This window comes from Urocampus carinirostris, chromosome 20 (assembly GCF_059441175.1).
Source record: "Urocampus carinirostris isolate Australia breed hairy pipefish chromosome 20, RoL_Ucar_1.0, whole genome shotgun sequence".
Lineage (NCBI taxonomy): Eukaryota > Metazoa > Chordata > Actinopteri > Syngnathiformes > Syngnathidae > Urocampus > Urocampus carinirostris.
The window spans coordinates 15,333,233-15,360,418 of NC_142368.1; the positions used below are offsets into that span (position 1 = coordinate 15,333,233).

At 40.5% G+C, this 27,186-nt stretch overlaps 1 protein-coding gene across 1 annotated transcript; it reads left to right on the forward strand.

The window, feature by feature from the left end:
* The first annotated feature begins 41 nt into the window (after positions 1-41).
* On the forward strand, positions 42-13,900 carry mtfr2 (mitochondrial fission regulator 2). The gene is made up of 8 exons (XM_088325603.1): positions 42-206; positions 2,818-2,957; positions 3,040-3,144; positions 5,956-6,080; positions 6,150-6,328; positions 11,213-11,477; positions 11,549-11,732; positions 13,683-13,900. The coding sequence occupies exons 2-8, from the start codon at positions 2,886-2,888 to the stop codon at positions 13,725-13,727; spliced, it is 975 nt and encodes a 324-aa protein (XP_088181729.1). The 5' UTR covers positions 42-206; positions 2,818-2,885; the 3' UTR covers positions 13,728-13,900.
* The last annotated feature ends 13,286 nt before the right edge of the window (positions 13,901-27,186 follow it).

Sequence of the window (27,186 nt, forward strand, 5' to 3'; positions counted from 1 at the left end):
GCTGTCGCACTTCTGGCCAATCACATTGGATTATACTCCATGTGCTTTTTATTTGATTTTGAGAACATTTCCGGAGTGATCGGAGCAAGCGTGCAACAAAGTTGTATTGGGAATTTTATTTTATATTATTTTATTTAATATAATTTATAAATATTCAGATTTGGAACAGAGGTTAGCTGCAGAAGGAGTCGTTGAAGAAAAACACGGTGGGTTTTTTTATGATTGCATATTTCATGTCTGTTTTTGTGCGTTAAATTCTGGTGTTTATTTTATAAATATGTAATCGTGTTTTTCGTACACAAAGAACAATATAAGTGTAATACTGTGCTGAAAATAACACAAAAGTGTTTAGAAAAGTCAGTTAAACTGCAAATTATGTATACGGTGCCTTGATGAGGTACGTTGATTTCCTTCTGTGACCTCATTCGTTAGTCCAAAATGGCTTAAAATCGTCTTCCCTGCCATAAAACGAATGGAAATGCAATAAGTAGATAGACCAGGCGTCCTTTAGAACTGGTCTTCAGGATCCACTATTGTACCCTAATGACAAGCTGCGACCCCCAAAATATCCACTTCTCAAATGTATCCGATATTACGATTGTGCCTTTTTAAAATAAAAATATTACAAATATATATTCAACTTTTTCCTCCCAAAAACAAAATGACCAGCAATGCCAAAACGACTTAACGTTTATGATTTCACATAAGCTTACATTGCATTTAAGCAACCCAATAAAACGGCTTTTGAATAGCCACAATTATCTATCTATATCCATCTATCTATCCAGATATATATCTATCTAGACATCTATCTATCTATGTTTAGATAGATAGATATCTATCTATCTAGACATCTATCAAGACATCTATCTATCTAGACATCTATGTATCTAACTATCTATCTTGACATCTATCTATCTAGACATCTATCTATCTATCCAGACATATATCTATCTAGACATCTATCTAGGCATCTATCTATCCAGACATACATCTATTTAGGCATCTATCTATCCAGACATATATCTATCTAGGCATCTATCTATCTAGACATCTATCTATCTATCCAGACATATATCTATCTAGACATCTATCTAGACATCTATCCAGACATATATCTATCCAGACATATATCTATCTAGACATCAAGACATCTATCTAGACATCTATCTATCTAGACATCTATCTATCTATCCAGACATATATCTATCTAGGCATCTATCTATCCAGACATATATCTATCTAGACATCTATCTAGGCATCTATCTATCCAGACATATATCTATCTAGACATCAAGACATCTATCTAGACATCTATCTATCTAGACCACTAGACACCTATCTATATCTATCTATCTACCTAGACATCTATCTATCTAGACATCTATCTATCTAGACCACTAGACATCTATCTAGACATCTATCTACCTAGACCACTAGACATCTATCTGGACATCTATCTATCTCTATCCATCTACCTATCTAGACATCCAACTATCTAGACATCTATCTAGACCACTAGACATCTATCTAGACATCTATCTAGGCATCTATCTATCCAGACATATATCTATCTAGACATCAAGACATCTATCTAGACATCTATCTATCTAGACCACTAGACACCTATCTATATCTATCTATCTACCTAGACATCTATCTAGACATCTATCTATCTAGACCACTAGACATCTATCTAGACATCTATCTATCTCTATCCATCTACCTATCTAGACATCTATCTAGACATCTATCTATCTCTATCCATCTGTCTATCTAGACATCTATCTACCTAGACATCTAACTATCTATCTATCTAGACATCTATCTATCTAGACCACTAGACACTATCTCTATCTATCTAGACATCTATCTATCTAGACAGTAGAATATGTGTGCCAAGAAAGGCTGTAACCTCTAAGTCTAAGCACATACTTTCTGTAAAGTCAAGATATGTTCCGATAATGAGGAAGATGCCCTTGATGGCGATAGTTATGAGGAGGAAGTTGAAGACGATCTGCCGTGAACTTCTCAATTATCTTCACAAGCATATTTGATACATAGTGAGCGTGATCCTACCTAGCGTGTTGGTACCTTTCAAAGGCATGGTTTGGGATGAAAGTTATATTATTATTATTAAAGCTTTGAAAACTCTCTCGGTGTACCGTCTTTCTTCCTAAATATGTGTAACCATGTATAATATGTATTTGCAACTGTTTATTTTTGTAATGTACTTATTTTAGAGATTGATTCTGTTATGTGTTCTACGGGCGAATCAAAACGAAGGGGCGGAGCACACGAGGGCTGATGGGAAATGTGGTAAAGCTGAGTTACCGGTAGATCTGTCTGTTGTCACAGCGGACAATTGTAGATATATATTTTTCCCACACTTAACTTTGGAAATATACGTTTTGGTTCCTTGGATTACTTACAACGGGACCTGGACTTTACAAGTCTGTATCATACGATAATTACGGGTATCATTTACCATTTATGATGTCAAATGTGGTTCTGGGGTTGTGCACTGTCAAGAGGGGTTGTTTAGAGTTTCCGGCAATGTTTTTTTTCTGTTATTAGTGTCAATAAATTTGTTCAAACCAAATGAAGTTGCAATTGTGGAACCTACAGCGTGGTCTGGGTTAAACTTGTGATTGTGTCGCAAGCTTAAGTGCGGGCGCACGCGGCTTATACTAGGGTGCGGCTTGTATAAGTACGAAAGTGGCAAATCACTCAAAGTGGTGGGTGCGGCTTATAATCAGGTGCGCTCTATAGTCCGGAATTTACGGTATTAACCTGCTTTCTTTCAAAAACCGCTAGTATTTTAGGCCAGAACTTCATTTTCGAGTTCGACCAATGAGACCGATCGGCAGAAAAGGCTATCGACAATGTCTTTGCTGGAGGATGCGCTGGACATTTTCCGCATGGTCCTGAACTATTTTGGAGTTCCTCCAGAAATGGTGAGTTTGCGAAAAAGAGACTGTAAATGATTACTTTTTCAAAGACTTTCATATATCAACGCCGCTTGTGTTGATGGTTTAGCTGGTCCCAGTGTGGGACAGTCAGCTGTGTGGCCAGTATCGCAGCATCGTCCGAATGATCGGCTCCAACCTGCCTTTGGATCCCATGCCGAGGGTGTACTTTCAGGTACGCGTCCTTCTTTATAATGTTTCCTGTCATTTTCTTTACGGGTCTGAGCGTTCAAGTCGGTGAGCAACGCTTGAAACAACAGGGAGCAACGGCAATCCCAAGTGTGGCAACTAAGTCATCAGCAAACATGTCCAAAACTTGACATCACCTTACAGTTTTCGAGTTTCCGGCAATGCAAAATAAATGTTCACTTTTGAATGAATTGACTACCGTAAATTCCGGACTATATGTCAGATTAATTTGGGACATTAATCCCTGGCTGATATGAGAGTCAAGGAAGATGCTGATTTGATATCAACAGGAGGCCCCCAGTTACCGCGGGGAGAAAAACGGACCCACTCCTCTGAATGACTCCTCTTTCTCACCGTGGCCCGGTGACACAAGTCTTTTTATTAGAAGACGTCAAGCATTTGTAAAAACGTACCATGATGAGTTTCCTGTACCCTTCAAAATAAAGACTGAAAGTATGCGTGTTTTTAAACCGAATCATATAAAAGAGTAGAAAAATAGAGAACAGAGAATAAAAAACAGTATGAAAGCAAGTATATTCCATCAGAGCCATTTGTAACGTGAGTAACTGAGAAAATGACAAATAACTAAATGTAATATACCTTACACAATAAGCCGCTACTTTTTTCCCAAACTTTCAAGCCTGCGGCTTATTCAGTGATGCGGCCAATTGATGTCATTTTTCTAACGGGCGCTAGCGGCGCTCGAGTGCGAAAGGTAAGATTTAGACCGCTGGAATATATGCACTGAGGAAGACTGCAACTTCTTGGCTTGTGCACAAATTAAATTAGCGTAGACATATCCTCATCATGCAATTGCAAAAAACAAAGGCACATGACGCAACTTCCGAGTTAAACGTAATCAAGCAGTCCGATATAGTAGGAAGCAGAGCTACCGCACGTAATTTGCGAGCGTGATGCTAGCGTGTTTGTGAATAAGGGAGCGTGGGACGACGTCTATATGACAAAGTCTCTTTCCCAAATTGAGGGAAGACGACTTTGATGACGTCAGTTATAAAGAGGAAGATAAGGACGGTTTACCGTGCTTATTACAAGGACTTTTTTTAACAGAGCTGTTTACTGTGGTGAGAGCGTGTTACTAGTAGCGTTTTGCTACCCTTCACAGGCACGGTTTGGGATGAAAGTTATAATATTATTAAAGCTCTGAAAACTCTCTCGGTGTACCGTCTTTCTTTGTAAATATGTGTAACCATGTATAATATGTATTTGCAACTGTATATTTTTGTAATGTATTTATTTCAGAAACTTATTCTGATATGTTTTGTACGAGCAAACTAGAAAGAAGGGGCGGGGCAAACGCGGGCTGACGGGAAGTGGAGTAAAGGTGAGACGTGTTTGTGGACGCGGCCGACAATAGTGGATATATATTTTTCCCACCCTTACCTTTGGAAATATACACTTTATTTCCTTGGATTACTTTCAACGGGCAACCGGACTCTGGAGGTCTGCATTAAATCTTAAGTACCGGTATCATTTTCTGTGCCGGCTGTGTTTTTTTGGACTTAATCGGGTGTGGGTTAATTTCGTGTTTGAAATGCGTTTTTTCAATGTGTGCGCATGCGGCTAATACACAGGTGCAGCTTGTGTATGTACAAAATCGGTTTTCCTCCCGAAATGTGGTGGGTGCGGCTTATAATCAGGTGCGCTCTATATTCCGCAATTTACGGTAATGTATTATTGCAAAGGTTTTACTACTTACAAACGTCATTTGTTTTTACAACAATTCTTTCACAAGATTTTCTTTTTTTTTTTTTTTTTTTTTTCTGGTATCTTTTGATGCATGTTGGTCTCAGATCAGGGGATGGTGTCACAATAGTCTGAAATAATAGTTTGTGCAATAACCTGTGCAGCCCTTTGAGACTCTTTGTGATTAAGGGCGTCACAAATAAAAATGATTTGACTTGACTTGACTAACATTTTTGGGGGCTTATTTAGTCGGTTGCAAGATACAGAACTGTATTTACCATAAATTCCAGCCTATAGACCGCACCTGATTATAAGCCGCACCCACCACATTTTGAGAGGACAACCGATTTTGTACTTACACAAGCCGCACCTGTATGTAAGCCGCATGCGCCCACATCAAAACATGTAACACAATCACAAAATTAACCCAAACCCGACTTCGAGTCCCGCGATTGTAACTGAATTTAAAGTACACAGTCCAAAAACCACAGCCGGCAAAATGAACGGAAAATGATACCGGTACTTAAGGTTTGATGCAGACCTGCAGAGTCCAGGTCCCGTTGAAAATAATCCAAGGGGAAAAAATGTATATTTCCAAAGGTAAGGGTGAAAAAAATGTCTACTATTGTCGGCCGCGTCCACAAACACGTCTCACCTTTACTCCACTTCCCGTCAGCCCGCGTTTGCCCCGCCCCTTCTTTCTCATATGCTTGTACAAAACATATCAGAATAAGTTTCTAAAATAAATCCATTACAAAAATATACAGTTGCAAATACATATTATACACGGGTTACACATATTTACAAAGAAAGACGGTACATCGAGAGAGTTTTCAAAGCTTTAATAATAATAATATAGCTTTGACAGGGCAGTTAATGGTAGCAACACTCGAGCGCCACTGGTGGACGTTGGAAAATGGAGCACACTCAATTTTGGGGAGCCATAGATCTCTGTTGGGACCCATCGATTTTTGAGCATGCGAGTCCCCGGGACCCATCACTTTTCACAGCTCAAATGAACACCGATGTGGGCATGAAAATAGTGTCCCAACCCTGATTTTTAACATTTCACTCTGTTGTCTTTCCTCATAAGACCCCGCTCCACACTTCGATGCGGCATTGTTACACGGACGGTACCCCGGAAACGCCCGCCATCCCATCATTTGCTGACATCCTCTGGGTACTCCAGGACGACGGGGACACTTTTGCAAAGACCAGGTACGACTTTGAGGACACAAACGAGCAACTTGCTGTCTTTTGTTGACTTTTTTTTGTATATTTATTTAGGAAGCACCTACCTTCGAAGGCGGAAGCTGCAAGCAGAAGCTCCGGGATACTCCCTTCACGAAGGCCATCAGAGAAAGTGAGTTCTATGCAGCCAGAAGCTCTCCAGAAGATTTCGGCGCTGGAGAGCGAATTGGCAAGGCTACGAGCTCAGATCGCCGACATTGTCACCGCCACTTCGGGTATGACTGATTTCGTGCTTCCTTCTAGTTAGCTTAGCAGATAGCTCACGTCACATTCAGTGCTGTGAAAAAGAATTTGACTCCTTCCTTATTTGTTTGTTTGTTTTTTGCATGTTTATCACTCACAAAGATTTCAGATCGTCAAATGAAATATATAGCGCTTTTCAAGTCAAGACTTCCCAAAGCGCTTTACAGTGTGCTTCACATTTCCCAATAGCGGCCGTGCAGCCATATAAGGCGCTAACCTGCTTATTGGGGGTATTAGGGGTTCAGTGTCTTACCCAAGGACACTTCGACATGTAACACGGAGGAGTCGGGATTCGGACTGCGATCTCTTGATCCCAAGACGAGCGCTCTACCTCCTGAGCCACTGCCGCCCCAAAAAATCAGTTTTGTAATCACACAGAGACAACCCATTCATCCATTGTCTGTACCGCTTATCCTCAGTAGGGTCGCGGGGTGATGGAGCCTATCCCAGCTATTTTCGGGCAAGGGACACCCTGAACTGGTTGCCAGGCACTCACACGGCACACAGAAAGACAACTCACTTGCTCCTTCGCACCTCGGGACAATTTGGACCAGCCAATTAACCTGACAAGCATTTTTTTGGAATATAGAATGGAATAGAATATACTTTTTACTGTCATTGTTACAGCATGAATGAATGAAAACTTTATTTCGAACATAAAAATAAAAACAGGACAAAAACAATGAATCAACAACGAAATAATGTCACACATGTTCGAAAAGGGGTAGTCAGAAGCAGATGCTTATTTTTCCTACCCCTTTATCTTCCCTATAAAACACATTTTATATATAGCTCCTCTTATGTCCAATACAACAAAATCTCATGGATATACTTATTAAATAGGTCAGATATCAATAATTATAATAGTTACAATAATCACATACTTTATACACTAATCTTCACAATACCCATCCCTCAACGTCATAATGCGCATAATGTCACTGCGGCACCAGTGATAATATCAATAAAAATAAACACAATACTTATAACAGTTCTGATGTGATAATAGAACAATAACAACAAGTTAGCCATAGTTTGAAGTGCAGTATTTCCAGTCTCCCTCATATCCCATTTTCTTCATCTCTGTATTTCGCCAGTAATGCTTTTTTGTATTTAAATTTGAACACATGGATGGTTGGACAATGTTTGATCTCATCTTGTAAATGATTCCAAAGTTTGACTCCACACACAGACACACACATACTTTTCCTGGTGGTTCTCACCTTTGGGATTTTGAATTCACCACAGCCCCTCAAGTTATAATTTCCCTCTTTCCGAGTGAATAATCTTTGTATGTTTTCTGGCACTATGTTTTTGTTGACCTTAAATAACAGTTGTGAAGTGAAACATTTTATTAAATCATCCAATTTCAATAAATTGGACTGCATGAATAAAATATTGGTATGATCCCGATATCCTACCCTGTGTATGGTTCTTATTGCACGTTTTTGAAGGATAAAAAGGGGCTGTAGTGAACTTTTGTAATTATTGCCCCAGACTTCTGCACCATAGGTTAAATATGGCAGAACTAGAGAACAATATAATAAATACAATGCATTATAATGTAAAAGAACTTTGGTTTTATTAATTATTGAAATGCTTTTAGATACCTTTGTTTGTATGTGTCTGATGTGTGTTTTCCAACTTAATTTATTGTCTATTATGACCCCTAAAAACTTAATTTCTGATACAATGTCTATCGTGACACCATCCATTTTTACTTCTAAATCTTGATTTGCCTTACGATTACCAAAGAATATTACTTTGGTTTTATTTAAATTTAAAGATAATTTATTTATATCCATCCATACTTTTAGGTTAATTAGTTCACGATTAATACAGGTTACCAAATCCATATAGTTATCATTTGAATAGAAAATGTTAGTGTCGTCTGCAAATACTACTATTTTCAATAGTTTTGAAACATTAAAAATATCGTTAATATATAAATTAAATAGCTTTGGTCCCAGGATAGAACCCTGTGGTACTCCACAACAGATGTCCAAATATTCAGATGAAAACTCTTCCATTTTTACATATTGCTTCCTCCCCGTCAAATAACTTTGAATCCATTTCAAAGCCACTCCCCTGATGCCATATCTTTCCAGTTTTTTTAATAGTATATTATGATTAATGGTATCAAATGCTTTTTTTAAGTCAATAAATACCCCGACTGCGTATCTCTTCTTTTCTATACTGTGGGTGATTTCTTCTACTGCATCAATAATTGCCATTGTTGCTGATCTGTTTGCTCTAAAACCATATTGACTTTCATTAATCAATTTATGTTTATCTACAAATTGTTCTAGTCTATTATTGTAAAGTCTCTCTAATATTTTAGAGAACTGAGGAAGCAGAGATACCGGTCTATAGTTTGTAAAAATGTGCTTGTTCCCATTTTTGTATATTGGTATAACTTTTGCTATTTTCATTTGATTTGGAAATGTGCCTGTTAGAAATGATAGATTACAGATGTAGGTCAATGGTTTCACAATGCTGTTTATAATTTGCTTAATTAGTACCATATCGATGTCAAAACAATCCATAGACGTTTTGTTTTTACAGTTGTTAACCACGTCTAAGATTTCTGATTCCGTAACCCCGGATAAAAACATGGTCTTGGAGTTCATTTTTATCAATGTATTGGCACAACGAAATTGGACATGGCACTCCAGTTCCACGTTTTACAGTGAGGATAAAGAAAGCAAAGAAGATAAAGAAACAAAGAAGATGTTTGTACTGTCCTTGTTGCAGGCTTTGTTTTCCTCCGAAGGGGGTGAGGGACAGACGGAGATGGCCGGATCCAGCTCGATGTTTGAGCTTACTGTACACACGGTCCAGTGTTTTTTCCCCCGGTTGCTCAGAAAACAATATGGCGTCTGTGTGATAGTCTGGGGCTGCTTTGGTGCCTCAGGACCAGGACAACTTGCTGTGCTTGACAGAATTAGGAGCTTTAACTTCCTATTTTTCTTTTCTCTCTTTCTCTCTTCCTACCTTTCGCGCTTTCTTTTCTCTCCTTCTGTCTTTCTATTTCTCTTTGGATTTCTTTCTTCCGCTCCCTTTCTTTCCCCCTCTCTCACGATTTTTTATCTTTTGTTTCTCACACTCTTTCTTTCTTTGTCCTGCCCTCTCTCCTTTTCCCTCCCTCTTTCTCTTATTTCCTTCTCTTTTTCTTTCTCTTGAATCTACTAGTCCGGCCCCCGGCAGAATGTTTGTGCTATCGTGTGGCCCCCGAGTTAATGAGTTTGACACCCCTGGTCTAATTAGTCTTGTCGAGCCTCCTGTTCTCCGATCCTGTCTGTCTGTCTCTTCCGTGTTCCGTTTTTTGACACGTCGGGGCATCAGCCACTCCCAATGTGGCGTGCTGACTCCTCCCCCTGGGCGGGCCAAGAACTCCCCACCTTGTCTGACCGGAGCGGGTTGGGTCAGGTGCCCACGTCACCTCCTCCTCGCCGGAAGACGCCGCCACGTCTAGAGGGCTCAAAACAAGAAAGCTTATCAGCTCAAAACAATGCCAAGCGCTTATCAAAACAAGGCCTAATTCCGTCGTCAGCGCCCCGCTATCAAAATTCCCCAGCCAAAACACTCGACCTGTCCTCGACCTTCAGCCTCCAGTGAAAAATCCCCACTGCATTCAACAGAATTTTATTTGTATTATATTAAATTCCTTAAAGTCAAATAAAATAAAAAATCCTTCACCAGATAGGTGGTTTTTTTTTTGCGCCTTAATGAATGAAATCAACGTTTCAAAACTGCATTTCGTATTTCTTTGGGTTCTCCCTGTGTAAAATTAATATCTATTTTATGATGTGAAACCGTTGTGAGTGATAAATATGTACCGTATTTTCTGCACTATAAGGCGCACCGGGTTATAGGGCGCACCCCGAAAAAATAGTTTTTGGTCCTATTTTTGACATATATAAGACACACCGGATTATAAGGCGCTACAATGGGAACATCGACAAAACAGTCAGATGGTTCAGTCCAACTTCTTACCACCTTAACATTCCGAAAGCTTGCAAAGACGCAAATACGTGTCGAGAACACGTGCGGATGCGGTATCCGTACGATGTCACTCAAATGCATCGTTCCATCATTCGGAAGGTTAAAGTCTTGGGATTCAAGAAATGCCAACCATTCCTTAGTTTCTTTTTTCTTTTTCGCTCGCAACTTTACTGTGCATATGACAATAAACACTTGGAATTGAGTTGAATTTAAAAAAAGACCCATCACAGAAACATCTAAATCACTCTGAAACAAGATACTGGGAAAATATATAGCCGGAGTAGCTCACCGAAGTTGTTGCGTTCAATAATAATGTGCAACCATGGTCCTCTTATATCCGTGAGTGTAGTAAATCCAGGAGAGTCAAATATTTACAAATACAGAATGGTAAAACATGTTTCCTCTATGCCGTAGACAACCAGACTTGCTATTCATCTTTTTCGGCCAATTGCAGGCTTTGTTTTGCCGTTTAAGCCAATGCCAGCCTGTAAATGATAAAAAGGATCCGCCCTAGCCAATAGTGATCGATTCAAATGATGATTGACACATTGTTTAGCCAATGAAACGCCGGTAAATAAATCCCAGCATACACCGCGGACTACTTGGCCTTTGGGGGAAAATCTAGTCGGCGGCTGCAAGTTAGTTGCAAGACTTTGCGACTGAATATTGATCCATATATAAGGCGCACTGTATTATAAGGCGCATGGTCAGCTTTTGAAAAAAATAAAGGCTTTTAGGTGCGCCTTATAGTGCGGAAAATACGGTAAATAAAAAAAAAATCAGGAGGGAGGGGCGAATGTTTTTTTTCATGGCACTCTGCAATAAAGCTGTTTTCAAACACCATCACGCAGGTCTGGACGAATCGCATAATGTAGCTGTAACGCCGTTGATGTCTCCAATGCCGGTGGTGGCATCCACGCCTCACTGCGCCGCCCCACCGCCGCCGCCTCCTCCTCTACCACCGGCGCTGTTCCGTCCCAGCGCCTCGTCCGCAACCGCGTCGATCCGCCGGCGCAAGGACGCGAACGAGAACCGCATCCCGGAAGCTCGAAAACCGCCCTCCATGTTGGATGTGCTCAAAGACTTGAATCAAGTGAAGCTGCGATGCGTCGAGCGGTCAGTTCACGCTACAACCGAGCGCAGGTATGAAAAGTACGGGTGAAAATGATTCTTTTGGGTTACTTCAGCTCGCCAGGTGGAACACCAGTCCAGAGGAGAAGGAGCAGAGGGAGCGGGGCCAGCGCCAAGGACCCGGCAGCTCTTATTGCCGAGGCCCTCAAGAGGAAGTTTGCACAGCATCGCCACGACACTTCCTCGGATAAAGAGAATTCTATGGAAAGTTCGCCGTTTGGGAGTCCCGACACGCCCAAGGTTTGACCACCGTTTTTTTTCCCCAATCTTGAAGACGGGTCCTCGTGCGAAACAGAACTACTTTTTTCGTTTTTATGTATATACAGCATTTTTACAGAGGGCCAGCATTATAGAATAGAATATACCTTTTATTGTCATTGTGACAACGAAATTGGACGTGGCACTCTAGTACCACGTTTTACAGTGAGGATAAGGAAAACAAAGAAGATGTTTGTACTGTCCTTGTTGCAGGCTTTGTTTTCCTCCGGAGGGGGGTGTATGAGGGGGGGAGGGACAGACAGAGATGGCCGGATCCAACTCGATGTTTGATATTACTGTACAGACGGTCCAGTGTTTTTTTCCCTTGGTTGCTCAGTCCACGTTTTGAATGAATTTGAGAAGTACAGTCCTTAAGCATGCCCGATTAAAGTCGCAGGCGACTATAAAAGCTCCGTCGGGGTGTGCAAGCTGCTGTTTATTGATAGCAGCGGGCAGGAGATTTACTGCTATGCTAGCGTTAGCATCCGGTGGAACGTAAACAGCAACCACAATGATCACAGTTAGCTGCCTCGGTAGATAGAAGGGTCTACACCACAGGTGTCAAACAGGCGGCCCGCGGGCCAGATCAGGCCCGCTAAGGGACTGAATTCGGCCCGCGAGACAACACTCAGAGAAGCGCAAGAGAAAAACAAGCTGTAGGTTGAAATATGTCAACTTGATGTTGCCAAAGCTAGGTGCCTCTCACAAAGACACTGTACTTGTTTTTATTTCTCTCTCTCTCTCTCTCTCTCTCTCTCTCTCTCTCTCTCTCTCTCTCTCTCTTTCTTTTCCACCCTTTTTCTCCCGCTCTGTCTCTTTCACTCTCTGTGTCTCTCTTTTTCTCTTCCTTTGTTGCTCTTTGTCTCTTTCTCTCCCAGTGTCTTTTATCCTCTTTTGTTCTAACTTTCTTTTTTTCCTTTTCTCTCTTTTCTCTTTCTCTCTTCATACCCATGGCGCTCTCTTTTCTCTCCTTCTGTCTTTCTATTTCACTTTGGATTTCTTTCTTCCTCTCCCTTTCTTTTCCCCCTCTCACGACTTCTCTTTTTATCTCTTTTGTTTCTCCCTCTCTCTCTCTCTTTGTCCCACCCTCTCTCCTTTTACCTCCCTCTTTCTCTTATTTCTTCATCTCTTTTTTTTCTTTCTCTTTAATCTACTAATCCGGCCCCCGACAGAATGTTTGTTCTATCGTGTTGCCCCCGAGTTCAAATGAGTTTGACACCCCTGGTCTACACGATACTGCTAGAAACTCTATATCAAGTGATCAGTGTGTGTCAATGATTCAGCTGTTATTGTAGCGCATAGTCCCCCACCCCTGTTTTTACCGGAGTCTCCGTCGTGCCGGTAAAGCGTCCGTCCTACTCGTTAGACTGCGGCGTCGGGGAAGCCAAGACTCCGTGATGAACATGTTTGCTAATGATTTAGTTGCCACACTTGGGATTGCCGTTGCTCACTGTTGTTTCAAGCGTTGCTCACCGACTTTGTGTGAACGCTCAGACCCTTAAAGAAAATGACAGGGAACATTGGTAATGACACAATAATAACATAGTTACAACATAGTAATAACATAAGTTATTTTGGAAATGTATATCAAACTGGTAGCACTTTGCAGTTCCAATAGTTTGGTTACCCCTGGCGTAGACCAATACTGCGTTGTTTTTGGAATGTTTTTGGTCGACGTTGCAGGTTTTTGGCGCGGTACAACACAACTGGCGTTTTCTGTGCAGAACACCACAATATTAGCTTTTGGTGCTGAAGAAAACGCTCGATTTTAGCTAGATTTTGGCTTTAGCTTTGGCCCAAAAGAAAATTTTAGTCAAAGAACAATTGTATACACATTTTTGGTGTTAACCACATCAACTTTTGGCACAAAAATCTGTTTTAATTTGCAGTATGCGATGTACATAATGAAATGTAAAATCATTTCTGTTGCAGATATCCCAGCATTCTCGGCGCAGCCACGGGCTTCGCCATGTCTGATCTTGTCTGCCAGGTTTTTTTCACCCGGGTTTCAAGCGCCCACAGGTTTTATCAAGCTTTTCATTTTGGGGTACGGTAAACGCAGCCAAGATCTTGATTGTTGGCCACATGCTTTGACTCATTTTGGGATTCTTCTTACAGTATCTTTATTTACAGATTGAGATCAATTGGACTTTATTTATGTGTTGTTCTATGTGCCTGCTGTTTTGGTTTGTCTTACTTTTATTAAAATAGCCTGAAAAGGTAGGTCAGTCATTTATCGTTTTGGTGTTTTTTACAGAATTTTTTTAATGAGTTCAATATACATTACAAACTAATCACTGATGATGCGTCCCAGTTGCATATAGGAGAAGTTTCTCTCAGGTTTTACCTCTGAAAAGTGATGAGTCCCGGGGACTCGCACGATCAAAAATCTATGGGTCCCAACCAATGTTCCCTCTAAGCTGCTCGCGTGCGCAATTGCGCACTGCTCGCACATTCTCAGCGCACAAGAAAATCGAGCCAGCGCACAAAAATCAGGGCTCCAAATTACTAAGTAAGAAGCGACTTAAGTCAAAGTAACAGTGCATGAAGGTCAAAATACACAGGTTCCCCTGACATTGTGTCCTAAATGCGGTATTTTGAAGTTGAGTCGAAGGAGAACGAAGTCGAGTAAAGTTGGTAGAGTTTGTCGAGAACCGGCTTCTTCGGCTCGGCTCACTAATAAGGAACCGGCTCTTTCGGGTTGTTTTTGCTTCTTTAATCCCAACACGACCAAATATGATGTAAAATTATGCACAAAATGACTTAAAGGGAGGGGGGAATAGAGCAAAAAAGAAAAACAAAGTACCAAAATGAAAAAGTAGTGAAAAGCTGAGAAAAAAAGAAACAAAAGGAAGAGAAAAAAAGAAGGAAATATTTAGAAAAAAGCCAGAAAAAAAGAAAAGAAAGAAATGTAGGAAAAAAAGTAAATAGAGAACAAAAAGAAAAAAGAAGCAGCTCGGAAAAAATAAACACAATGAGATTTTTTTAAATGAATTTTTAAAAAAAGGAGAAAAAAAACGGGGAAAAAAAGTAAAGTTTGTGTTGCATTCAAATAATTTCCAATTATACCAAGTGAATCTTGTTGCCAACATTTTACTATCACTAAAAAATGTGACGAAGTACAGTTATGTATCTTGCAACCGACTCAATAAGCCCCCAAAAATGTTAATATTATGCAACAAAATATATCAGGAAATAAAAAGAAATGGATAAGAGTAAAAAAGAGCGGGAAAAATTCAAAAGAAAAGAAGGAAGCAAATAAAGGGAAAAAAGACTCAAAGTGACCAAACCGCATCATTTTTTTCTTCTCATTTTTTTGCTCGACTTTTCATGTTTTTTCTTGGTTTTGGGGATTACCCGTAACAGAAAATGGCGGATGATCATGTCTAAAATAAATAATACAAATGACACACATTTATATGGTGGTTCATGTCTTTTTGCTTATTATTCAAATTTACTTCAAGTGCCACCTTGATAAAAAAATAAACTATGTCCTTGAAAATTGGAGACTTGCAGCTGTCATCGCAGCAAAAGGTGGCGCTACAAAGTATCAACTCAATGGGGCTGAATACTTTTGCACAGGGTTGGGTAGGGTTACTTTAACCCAACCCTGGTCATGGGGAAGACGATTTAAGTTTGGGGGAGATTCCCAGACCAAGGGAATCACTTTGTATCCTGAAACGCCTTTGTAACATGAGGCAAAAGTTTCCCGTTCAGGTACTTTGTAACCTGAAACCTTTGTATGGTGAGCAGGGTTGGGTAGCGTTACTTTAACCGGATTACTTTCAATGATCAAGTGACTCCATTTTGTGCAGGCTTGGGGAGTAACATACCACATGAAACGGCAAAAATGATGTTGGCAAGCTGTTTGGATTTATTTTCTTTTTTTTTCCGTCGCATTTTATGTCTGTTTTGCCGGAGATCAAAGAGATTAAAGCAAGGAGAGAAAGCTTACCACATGTTGTGAGTCATCATTTTATTCATATTTAGTTTCTTTTGTCTTTTGTCACCATACAAAGGTTTCAGGTTACAAAGTACCTGAACAGGAAACTTTTGCCTCACGTTACAAAGGCGTTTCAGGATACAAAGTGATTCCCTTGGTCTGGGAATCTCCCCCCCAACTTAAATGGTCTTCCCCATGACCAGGGTTGGGTAGGGTTACTTTAACTGGATTACTTTCAATGACTTTTGGATGACTCCAATACCAAATATGCTAATATAAGACAAAAGAAACTAAATATGAATAAAATGATGATTCACAACACGTGGTAAGCTTTCTTCCCTGGCTTTGATCTCTTTGATTTCCGGCAAAACGAACATCAAATGCGACAGAAACAAAATGAAAATCAATCCAAACATCATTTTTGCCGTTCCGTGTATTCCGTTACTCCCCGAGCCTGCACAAAATTGAGTCATTTTAGTTTCTTTTGTCTTTTATTAGCATATTTGGTATTGGAGTAATCCAAAAGTCATTGGAAGTAATCCAGTTAAAGTAACCCTACCCAACCCTGTACTTAGGTAATTATGTTTTCACCTATCTCCGAATCTTTATAATTTTCCTTTGAGTTCAAATAGTAAAGTATTTTCTGTTAACTTAACTCCATAGAGCTGAATTTCTTCTTTAAAAAGACGTTGCTACTCTGTCTTTTACTGTACCTTTAAGAGTTAAGAACGTTCTTGGTACCGTGATCAGTTAAAGCATTTTCCTCTACACGTATACGCCGCAACTGACCACTAGAGAGCAGCAAAGCCAAGTGGAAAAGCTGCATGGGATATTCCAGTCAGGGAACCGCAAACGGCCTGAAGGCGGCGCTATTATCCACTCGTGTACAAGCCTCATTTGCCTATCTAATTTGCAATGCAAATAAGACGCATTCACCTCGATGGAAAAGTCATTTGTTGGCCACTTCATACTTTATGTTTGTATGTGGGTTTGGTTGATTTAGGAGAAGTTGAGATCAGGGGCCATTTCAGTTCAGAGCTTTGGGGGTTGTGTGTCTGTCTAGTGACATTTTTTCCCGTTTCACCTAGAGAGAGAGAGAGAGAGAGTGACAGAGAGAGGGAGAGTGACAGAGAGAGAGGTGTGAGACAGAGAGAAAGAGAGAGAGAGAAAGGGAAAAAGAAGGAGAGAGGGAGAGACAGAGAGAGAGGGAGAAATAAAGGGTGAGAGAGAGGTGTGAGACAGAGAGAAAGAGAGAGAGAGAAAGGGAAAAAGAAGGAGAGGGTGAGAGAGACAGAGAGAGAGGTGTGAGACAGAGAGAAAGAGAGAAAGCTACAGAGAGACAGATGAGGGACAGAGAGAGAGAAGTGTGAGACGGTGAGAAAGAGAGAGAGCGACAGAGAGAGAGAGAGAGAGAGACAGAGGGAGGGACAAGGGACAGAGTGGGAGAGAGACAGGGAGAAAGAGAGAGAGGGTGAGAGACAGAGAGAGAGGTGGGAGAAAGAGAGAGAGTGACAAACAGAGAGAGAGGGACGGAGAAAGAGGGGTGGCAGAGTTAGAGTGAGAAAGAGGGAGAGGGAGAAACGTCTAGTGGATGCTGAATATATTTTGTGCATATTTCTTCAGTATTTTTGTCGTATTTCCATAGTAGGTTTTCTGTAGCTATTTTCTGATCTATTTCCGTAGTAATAATTTTGCATAGTAGTATTTTTTTTATCTATTTTTGTAAAATTAATGTAGTATTTTTTTCCCTTTTCCGAATGAAAGCAAAAAAATATATCTTGTCCCTGTTTCTATGCACTGGATTTATATTCAGTTTTGTAGTAATTTAGTTTTGTAGTATTTGTATTTGGTATTATTTTAGTTTGGTGAAAAAAATAGTAAAAACAAACTTGACTTTTTCCAGCATTCAAATTTTGTCGAGCGCGTGTGACGTTTGAGTTGCATTCAAGCACACACTGTAAATATTGACACTCCAAACAGACCCCCTCCCCTTTCTTTGCAGCCCCCCCTAATATGACAGTGAACGCACCACTCCCTCTGGGACAACAAAGCTGGCTGATAAGCATCTGCAGGAAGATTAAAAATGCTGATCTTGCATTTTCTCAACCCTAAAAACTGAAAAGACTTTCTTAAAGGGACCGTGTGTATGATTTGAATCACAGGTGTCAAACGGGAGGCCCGCGGGCCAGATCAGGCCCGCTAAGGGATTGAATCCGGCCCGCGAGACAACACTCAGAGAAGCGCAAGAGGAAAACGAGCTGCAGGTTGAAATATGTCAACTTGATGTTGCCGAAGCCAGGTGCCTCAAACAAAGACACTGTAATTCTCTCTCTTTCTCTTCCACCCCTTTTCTCCCACTCTCTGTCTCTTTTACTCTCTGTGTCTCTCTTTTTCTCTTCCTTTGTTGCTCTTTGTCTCTTTCTCTCTCTGTGTCTTTTAACCTCTTTTGCTCTATCTTCCTTTTTTTCTCTTTTCTCTTTCTCTTTTCATACCCTTCGTGCTTTATTTTCTCTTTTCTCTACTTCTGTCTTTCTATTTCTCTTTGGATTTCTTTCTTCCTCTCCCTTTCTATTGCCCCTCTCTCATGACTTTTTATCTTTTGTTCCCCCACTGTCTCTCTCACTCTCTCTCTCACTCTTTTCCACCCCTTTTCTTCCACCCTGTCTCTGTCTCTTTCACTCTCTGTGTCTTTTTTTTCCTCTTCCTTTGTTGCTCTTTGTCTCTTTCTCTCTCTGTGTCTTTTAACCTCTTTTGCTCTAACTTCCTTTTTTCCTTTTCTTTCTTTCCTCATACCCTTCACGCTTTCTTCTCTCTTTTCTCTCCTTCTGTCTTTCTATTTCTCTTTGGATTTCTTTCTTCCTCTCCCTTTCTTTCCCCCCTCTCTCACGACTTTTTATCTTTCGTTTCGCACGCTCTCTCTCCCTCTCTCTTTTTCTTCCTTTGTCCCGCCCTCTCTCCTTTTCCCTCCCTCTTTCTCTTATTTCTTTACCTCTCCTTTTCTTTCTCTTGAATCTACTAGTCCGGCCCCCGACAGAATGTTTGTTCTATCGTGTGGCCCCCGAGTTCAAATGACACCCCTGATTTGAATGAATGAATGAAAACTTGACTTTGAACATTAGAAACCTTTGGGATTTTGAATTTACTACAGCCCCTCAAGTTATAACTTCCCTCTGAATCATTTTTGGAGGTTTTCTGGCAAATCCATATCGTTATCATTTGAATAGAAAATGTTAGTGTGGTCTGCAAATGTACTCATTTTAATAGTTTTGAAACATTAAAAATATCATTAATATACAAGTTAAATAACATTGGACCTAGGATAGACCCCTGTGGTACTCCACAACTGATGTCCAAGAATTGAGATGACAACCCTCCCATTTTCACATATTGCTTCCTCCCCGTCAAATAACTTTGAATCCACTGCAGTTTTTTCTAATAGTATATTATGATCAGGGTTGGGTAGGGTTACTTTAACTGGATTACTTTCAATTACTTTTGGATTACTCCAATACCAAGAGACAGGACCCACTTGCGTTACGTTTCTCTCAGTTTTATTAGAAGAAAGGAAAGGGTTGCACCCACGGTGATCGCTGGACGCGGTAAGCAGGTCGCTCAGAACGCGGAAGTGGGACTTCCGTGGCGAGCGTTGACGGTGTCGGGAAAAAAACGGGTCAGTAGCCGGGGCAGGAGAGCAAAAAAAACGTCCGGGATCAGAAACGAGTCGAAATCCAGGAGAGGAGAGTAGACGTGGTCAGGATCAAAAAACGGGTCGTAGCCGGGAAACAGACGGGAGCAAAAGCAGGTGGGAGTCAGGGTCGAAAAAGCTTGCTTAGAGCACACTGAGGTTCGCAGACGGACTGACAATAGGTGATAGATAGACGTGGGTTTAAATAGTGACAGGGAGCCAATCAGAGTCCGAGGCACAGGTGCATCACATCGGTAATCGTGACAATATGTCCACTCCCAAAACAACTGGTAGCTGTACTTACTTTTCTTTGAAAGTAATCCAGTAAAAGTAACCTTACCCAACCCTGGTCATCATTTGATTCCTTTTTAGTTTCTTTTGTCTTTTATGAGCATATTTGGTATTAGAGTCATCCAAAAGTAACTGAAAGTAATCCAGTTAAAGTAACCCTACCCAACCCTGTTAGTATGTCACAAGTATCCGAGTACAAAAGCAACTTTAAAACAATGGCAATTTCCAGTAGTCGACGAGGCATTCGCTGAACCTCTGAAAAAATCAGATTTATTTCCTCAATCTTGTTGATGCTATGATAAAATTCCACTTTTGCATAGTTTAATGCTAACATCGCGATGCTATCACACCTGCTATGCTAGCATTTTCACTTTCGATTTTGTATTGTATCCTCCGCGGTCCTTTCGGGGCTTCTGATTGGCTAACAATAAGACCTTTGCAAGATATTGGGGGATTTCATCCAATCAGATGTCAGAAAACGTCATCTTGCAATCCAAAATCGAATCTGATTGGACTGTGTTCCATCGCTGATATCGTTGAAGCAACATGTGATTTGAAAGGCAGATTAGGTTGGCATGACGACACAGTAGGTGAAATGTGATTGGATGAAAAAAAATCTGAGTCTTTCTGATGTCTTAACGTTAAGCTAACAGTTTTCTGTGTGAAAAACTGTTGGTTAAAGGGACCGTGTGTCTCATTTGAAATCCAAATGTCACTGAAGAACAAACTACGGAGCTTAAGAGTGACCAAACCACACCATTTTACTTCTTTTTTCTTTCTTCCATCCTTCCTTTCTTCCATCCCTCCTTTCTTCCTTGCTTCTTTTTCTTTCTTTCTTCCATCCTTCCTTGCTTCTTTTTCTTTTTCTTTCTTCCATCCTTCCTTCCGTCCTTGCTTCTTTTTCTTTCTCCCATCCTTCCTTCTGTCCATCCTTCCTTCCTTCCTTCCTTTCTTCCATTCTTCCTTTTCTTTCTTCCATTCTTCCTTCCTTCCATCCCTTTTCTTTCTTCCATCCTTTCTTCCTTCCTTCCATCCTTCCTTCCTCCCTTCCTTCCATCCTTCCTTCTTTTTCTTTCATGCATCCTTCCTTCCTTCCATCCTTCCTTCTTTTTCTTTCTTCCATCCTTCCTTCCTTTCTTCCTTCCATCCTTCTTTTTCTTTCTTCCATCCTTCCTTCCTTTCTTCCATCCTTCCTTCCATCCTTTTTTTTCTTTCTTCCATCCTTCCTTCCTCCCTTGCTTCTTTTTCTTTCTTCCATCCTTCCTTCCTTCCATCCTTCTTTCCTCCCTTCCTTCCATCCTTCCTTCTTTTTCTTTCATGCATCCTTCCTTCCTTCCATCCTTCTTCCATCCTTCCTTCCATCCTTCTTTTTCTTTCTTCCTTCCTTCCTTCTTTCCTTACCTCCCTCCCTCCCTAAGAGAGAGGAAGGAAGAAAGAGAGAGAAAGAAAAAACAAAACAAAGGGAGAGACAAAGAAAGAGTAAGAAAAAGAGAAAAAGTAAAAGGTTTAAGAAAAAGAGATAGAAAGAGAAAAAGAGAGAGTGAGAAAGAGAGAAATAAGTACAGCTACCAGTTGTTTTGGGAGTGGACATATTGTCACGATTACCGATGTGATGCACCTGTGCCTCGGACTCCGATTGGCTCCCTGTCACTATTTAAACCCACGTCTATCTATCACCTATTGTCAGTCCGTCTGCGAACCTCAGTGTACGCTAAGCAAGCTTTTTCGACCCCGACTCCCACCTAACGCGACCCTGACTCTGCTTTTGTTGCCGTCTGTTTCCCGGCTACGACCCGGTTTTTGATCCTGACCGCATGTACTCTCCTCTCCTGGATTTCGACTCGTTTCTGATCCCGGACACGTTTTTTTTGCTCTCCTGCCTTGGGTACTAACCCGTTTTTCCTGTTCCCGACACCGCCATCGCTCGCCACGGAATCAGAGCGACCTGCTTCCCGCGTCCTGGTTACTTCCATCTTGAATTGTCTTTATTGTCATTCAGAGATTGGACATGGCACTCCACGGTAAACATGTCAAAGATTTCAATGAGAGGGGAAAAAAAGACTTTTAGGATAAAAGGCAGAATTTGATTGTACAGTACTTAGAGACGGGCACAAGTTGGGATAATAGTGCAATATTCGAGAATGAGAGAGAATGGAAGCATTGTAACAAGAGGGCAATGCAAAGGAATACAAAAATATTTAGCAGCACAAAAAAAAAAAAAGTCAAAAAGTGTATGTTTTTACAGTTTCGTGCAATAGAATAGATTTTCAGTTTCATTTAGCAACCCAAAAAAAAAAATGCGGCAAGATATGTTTTCACAGTTTTGGGCTCTCATTTAGGGTGGTGACAGCCCTAGGGAAGAATTTGTCTCTGAGCCTGTATCATTTTGGACTGGTAGCGCCTACCCTTGAGGTGGTGGTGAGGGTGGGAAGTGTCATTTATAATGCGAACGGCTCTGCTACGGTATAGGGTCGAGAGCATCCGATGATCTTTTGGGCAGTGTTGATTACTCTTTTATTTTTCCTCTTCTCTGCTGTGCTCCCGGGTCATTGGTTAGCGTGTGTGCGGCACAGTTCTAAGGTCTTGGGAACCTCCTGTGTGGGTTCAAATCCAGCTACCGGACTTCCTGTGCGGAGTTTGTATGTTCTCCCCATGCTTGCGGGGGTTTCCTCCGGGCACTCCGGTTTCCTCCCACGTTCCAATGACATGCATTTCAGGCGGATTGGCCGGTTCAAATTGTCCCTAGGTGTGAATGAGCGAGCGAGTTGTCTGTCCCTGTGTGCCCTGCGATTGGCTGGCAACCAGTTCAGGGTGTCCCCTGCCTACTGCCCGATGATTGCTGGGATGGGCTCCAGCACCCCCGCGACCCTATTGAGGATAAGCGGTGCAGCTAATGAGATGAGGTGAGATGAGACAAACTTCTTCTTTTTCCCTGTTTTTTTTTTTCTATTTTTTTAATTTAATTTTAAAAAAATCTCATTGTGTGTTTATTTTTTCCTAGCTGTTACTTATCTCTTTTTTTTCTCTATTGACTTTTTTCCTTTGTTTCTTTTTCTTTTTTTCTGGCTTTTTTCTGAATTTTTCCTTCTTTTTTCTCTTCCTTTTGTTTCTTTTTTTCTCAGCTTTTCACTACTTTTTCATTTTGGTATTTTTTTCTTTTTTGTTCTATTCCCCCTTTTTTAAGTCATTTTGTGCATAATGTTACGTAATATTTGGTCATGTTGGGATGAAAGAAGCAAAAACAACCCGAAGAGCCGTTTGGGACCCGAAAGAGCCGGTTCCTTTTAGTGAGCCGAGCCGAAGAAGCCGGTTCTCGAAAAACTCTACTGACTTGACTCGACTTCGTTCTACTTCGACATTGACTTCAAAATACCGCATTTAGAAAACAGCGTCAGGGGAACCCGTGTATTTTGACCTTCATGCACTCTAACTTTAACTTAATTTGCTTCTTAATCATCAATTTCGAGCCCTGATTTTTGTGAGCCGGCTCGATTTTCTTGTGCGCGGAAAAGCTCAATTGCACACTCATGCAGCTTAGAGGGAACATTGCTTGCAAGAATTTCAGTTAGCATGAAAGCAAATGAGGAATCTCCAAACTCCTTCTGAAAATTTAGGGCCGTGAAATAGCAACAGACGGGAAGTTCAGACCTCAGAGGTTGAACCGGGTGACTTCACCGCTAACTAGAGTGAACGATGGCACGGGAAGGTAGGAAGGTTCCTGTTCCTGCATGCTGGCTTGTTTTGGGAAGGGCGCTTGAAAAATTTGACTTTCAAATTTAACTCATGCAAATGAAAGTCATGGGAATGGATGGATGGACAGATGTACGGATGGGGAACTGATATGATATATGTTTTGTTGCAAAATATTAACATTTTTGGGGGCTTATTGAGTCGGTTGCACGATACACAACTCTATTTAATCACATTTTTGAGTGGAAGTACCAGAACGGAGACAGGACCCACTTGCGTTACGTTTCTCTCTGTTTTATTAGAAGAAAGGAAAGGGTTGCACCCACCATCCGGTGATCGCTGGACGCGGGAAGCTTGACTTGATATAATTGGAAATTACTTGAATGCAACACAAACTTTTTCTTCTTTTTTTTCTACTTTTTTGTTACTTTTTTTCTTTTTGTTCTCTATTTACTTTTTTCCTACATTTCTTTTTTTTTCTAAAATTTTCCCTCTTTTTTCTCCTTCTTTTGTTTCTTTTATTCTCAGATTTTCACTCCTTTTTCATTTTGGTATTTTTTTTCTTTTTTGTTCTATTCCCCCCTTCCTTTAAGTCATTTTGTGCATAATTCTACATGATATTTGGTCATGTTGGGATGGAAGAAGCAAAAACAACCCGAAGAGCCGTTTAGGACCCGAAAGAGCCGGTTCCTTTTAGTGAGCCGAGCCGAAGAAGCCGGTCCTCGACATACTCTACTAACTTTACTCAACTTCGTTTGACTTCAATATACAGCATTTAGAACACAGCGTCAGGGGAACCCGAGTATTTTGACCCTCATGCACTGTAACTTTGACTGAAGTCGCTTATTGATAAGTAATTTTGAGCCCTCATTTTTGTGCGCTTTTTTTTCTACTTTTTGGTTACTTTTTTCTTTTTGTTCTCTATTTACTTTTTTGCTATTTCTTTCTTTACTTTTTTTCTTGCTTTTTTCTACATTTTTCCTTTTTTTTTTCTCTTCCTTTTGTTTCTTTTTTTTCTCAGCGTTTCACTACTTTTTCATTTCTTTTTTTTTGTTTTTGTTTTTTTTTTCTATTCCCTCCTTCCTTTGAGTCATGTTGTGCATAATTTTACATAATATCTGGTCATGTTGGGATAAAAGAAGCAAAAACAACCTGAAGAGCCGTCTAGGACCTGAAAGAGCCGGTTCATTTTAGTGAGCTGAGCCAAAGAAACCGGTTCTCTACTAACGTTACTCAACTTCGTTCTACTCTGACTCTACTTCAAAATACCGCATTTAGAACACAGCGTCAGGGGAACCCGAGTATTTTGACCTTCATGCACTGTAACTTTGACTTAAGTCGCTTCTTAATTAGTCATTTTGAGCCCTCATTTTTGTGCGCTGTGTTTTTTTTCTACTTTTTGTTACTTATTTCTTTTTGTTCTCAATTTACTTTTTTCCTTTGTTTCTTTCTTTTCTTTTTTCTTCTAAATTTTTCCTTCTTTTTTTCCTCTTCCTTTTGTTTCTTTTTTTCTCAGCTTTTCATTACTTTTTCTTTTTTTTTTTCTATCCTCCCCTTCTTTTGACTCATGTTGTTCATAATTCTACATAATATTTGGTCATGTTGGGATGAAAGAAGCAAAAACAACCCGAAGAGCCGTTTAGGACCCGAAAGAGCCGGTTCCTTTCAGTGAGCCGAGCCGAAGAAGCCGGTTCTCGACAAACTCTACTAACTTTACTCGACTTAGTTCTACTTCGACATTGACTTCAAAATACCGCATTTAGAACAGAGCGTCAGGGGAACCCTTGTATTTTGACCTTCATGCACTGTAACTTTGACTTAATTGGCTTCTTAATTAGTAATTTGGAGCCCTGATTTTTGTGAGCCGGCTCGATTTTCCTGTGCGCTGAGAATGTGCGCAGCTTAGAGGGAACACTGTCCACGTGTGTTGTGTTTTCACAGAAACTGACATTGTGTATCCAGATAAATCACTGGAGATAACTGAGGTATTTCCTTTCCCCTTTGGTGTTCGCATTCGTAGTACCTGCTGAGGAAGTTGAGGCCTAAAGGGGAAATGGAAGAAGAAAAACGTCATGGAAAGAGAAGATACAAAATGTCAAGTAGAAGTAAAAGATTAGAAGTTAAACAAATCAAAAGTGAGGTAAATTAAAAGCTGTATTAAAAAATTGGGTCTTGAGCCTCCTCTTAGAAATCGGGCCCGCTAAGGGATTGAATCCGGCCCGCGAGACAACACTCAGAGAAGCGCAAGAGAAAAACGAGCTGCAGGTTGAAATATGTCCACTCGATGTTGCCAAAGCCAGGTGCCTCCAACAAAGACACTGTTTGTTCTCTGTCTCTCTGTCTCTCTCTCTTTCTCTTCCACTCCTTTTTTCCACTCTGTCTCTGTCACTTTCACTCTCTGTGTCTCTTTTTCTCTTCCTTTGTTGCTTTTTGTCTCTTTCTCTCTCTGTGTCTTTTTAACCTCTTTTGCTCTAACTTCCTTTTTTCCTTTTCTCTTTTTCTCTCTTCATACCCTTTGCACTTTCTTTTCTCTCCTTCTGTCTTTTCATTTCTCTTTGGATTTCTTTCTTCCTCTCCTTTTCTTTTCCCCCTCTCTCGTGACTTTTATCTCTTTTGTTTCTCTCTCTCTCTCTTTCTCTCTCTCTCTTTCTTTTCCACTCCTTTTCTTCCACTCTGTCTTTGTCTCTTTCACTCTCTCTGTCTCTCTTTTTCTCTTCCTTTGTTGCTCTTTGTTTCTTTCTCTCTGCCTTTTAACCTCTTTTGCTCTAACTTCCTTTTTTCTTTTCTCTCTTTTCTTTCTCTCTTCCTACAATTTGCGCTATCTTTTCTCTTTTCTCTCCCTCTGTTTTTCTATTTCTCTTTGGATTTTTTTCTTCCTTTTCCTTTCTTTTCCCCCTCTCACGAATCTTTATCTTCCTTTGTTGCTCTTTGTCTCTCTCACTCTCTGTGTCTCTCTTTTTCTCTTCCTTTGTTGCTATTTGTCTCTTTCTCTCCCAGTCTTTTAACATATTTTGCTCTAACTTCCTTTTTTTCCTTTTCTCTCTTTTCTCTTTCTCTCTTCCTACCCTTCGCGCTTTCTTTTCTCTTTTCTCTCCTGTCTTTCTATTTCTCTTTGGATTTCTTGCTTCCTCTCCCTTTCTATTCCCTCTCTCTCACGACTTTTTATCTTTTGTTTCTCACGCTCTCTCCCTCTCTCTCTCTCTCACTCTCTTTCTTTTCCACACTTTTTCTCCTTCTCTCCCTCCCTCTCCACCCTTTTTTCCCACTCTCTGTCTCTTTCACTCTCTGTCTCTCTTTTTCTCTTCCTTTGTTTCTCTTTGTCTCTTTCTCTCTCTCTCTGTCTTTTTAACTTCTTCTGCTCTAACTTCCTTTTTTCCTTTTCTCTCTTTTCTCTTTCTCTCTTCCTTCCCTTCGCGCTTTCTTTTCTCTTTTCTCTCCTTCTGTCTTTTTATTATTCTTTCTTCCGTTCCCTTTCTTTTCCCCCTCACTCACAACTTGTTATCTCTTTTGTTTCTCCCTCTCTCTCCCCCTCTCCTTTTCCCTCCCTCTTTCTCTTATTCCTTTCTCTCTTTCTTTCTCTTGAATCTACTCGTCCGGCCCCCGATAGAATGTTTGTTCTATCGTGTGGCCCCCGAGTTCAAATGACTTTGACACCCCTGATATAGTTAGATATCTATTACGAAAAAAGTATTTACTAATGTCCCGAATCCCTCGCAGATTTTGTGTTGTGGACTTTCAGTTGCTCACTCGGTTACTTTTTTGGGAAGAAGTAATGAGTAACTGTAATTACTTTTTAATAGTAGCACGGCCAACCATGGTAATAATGT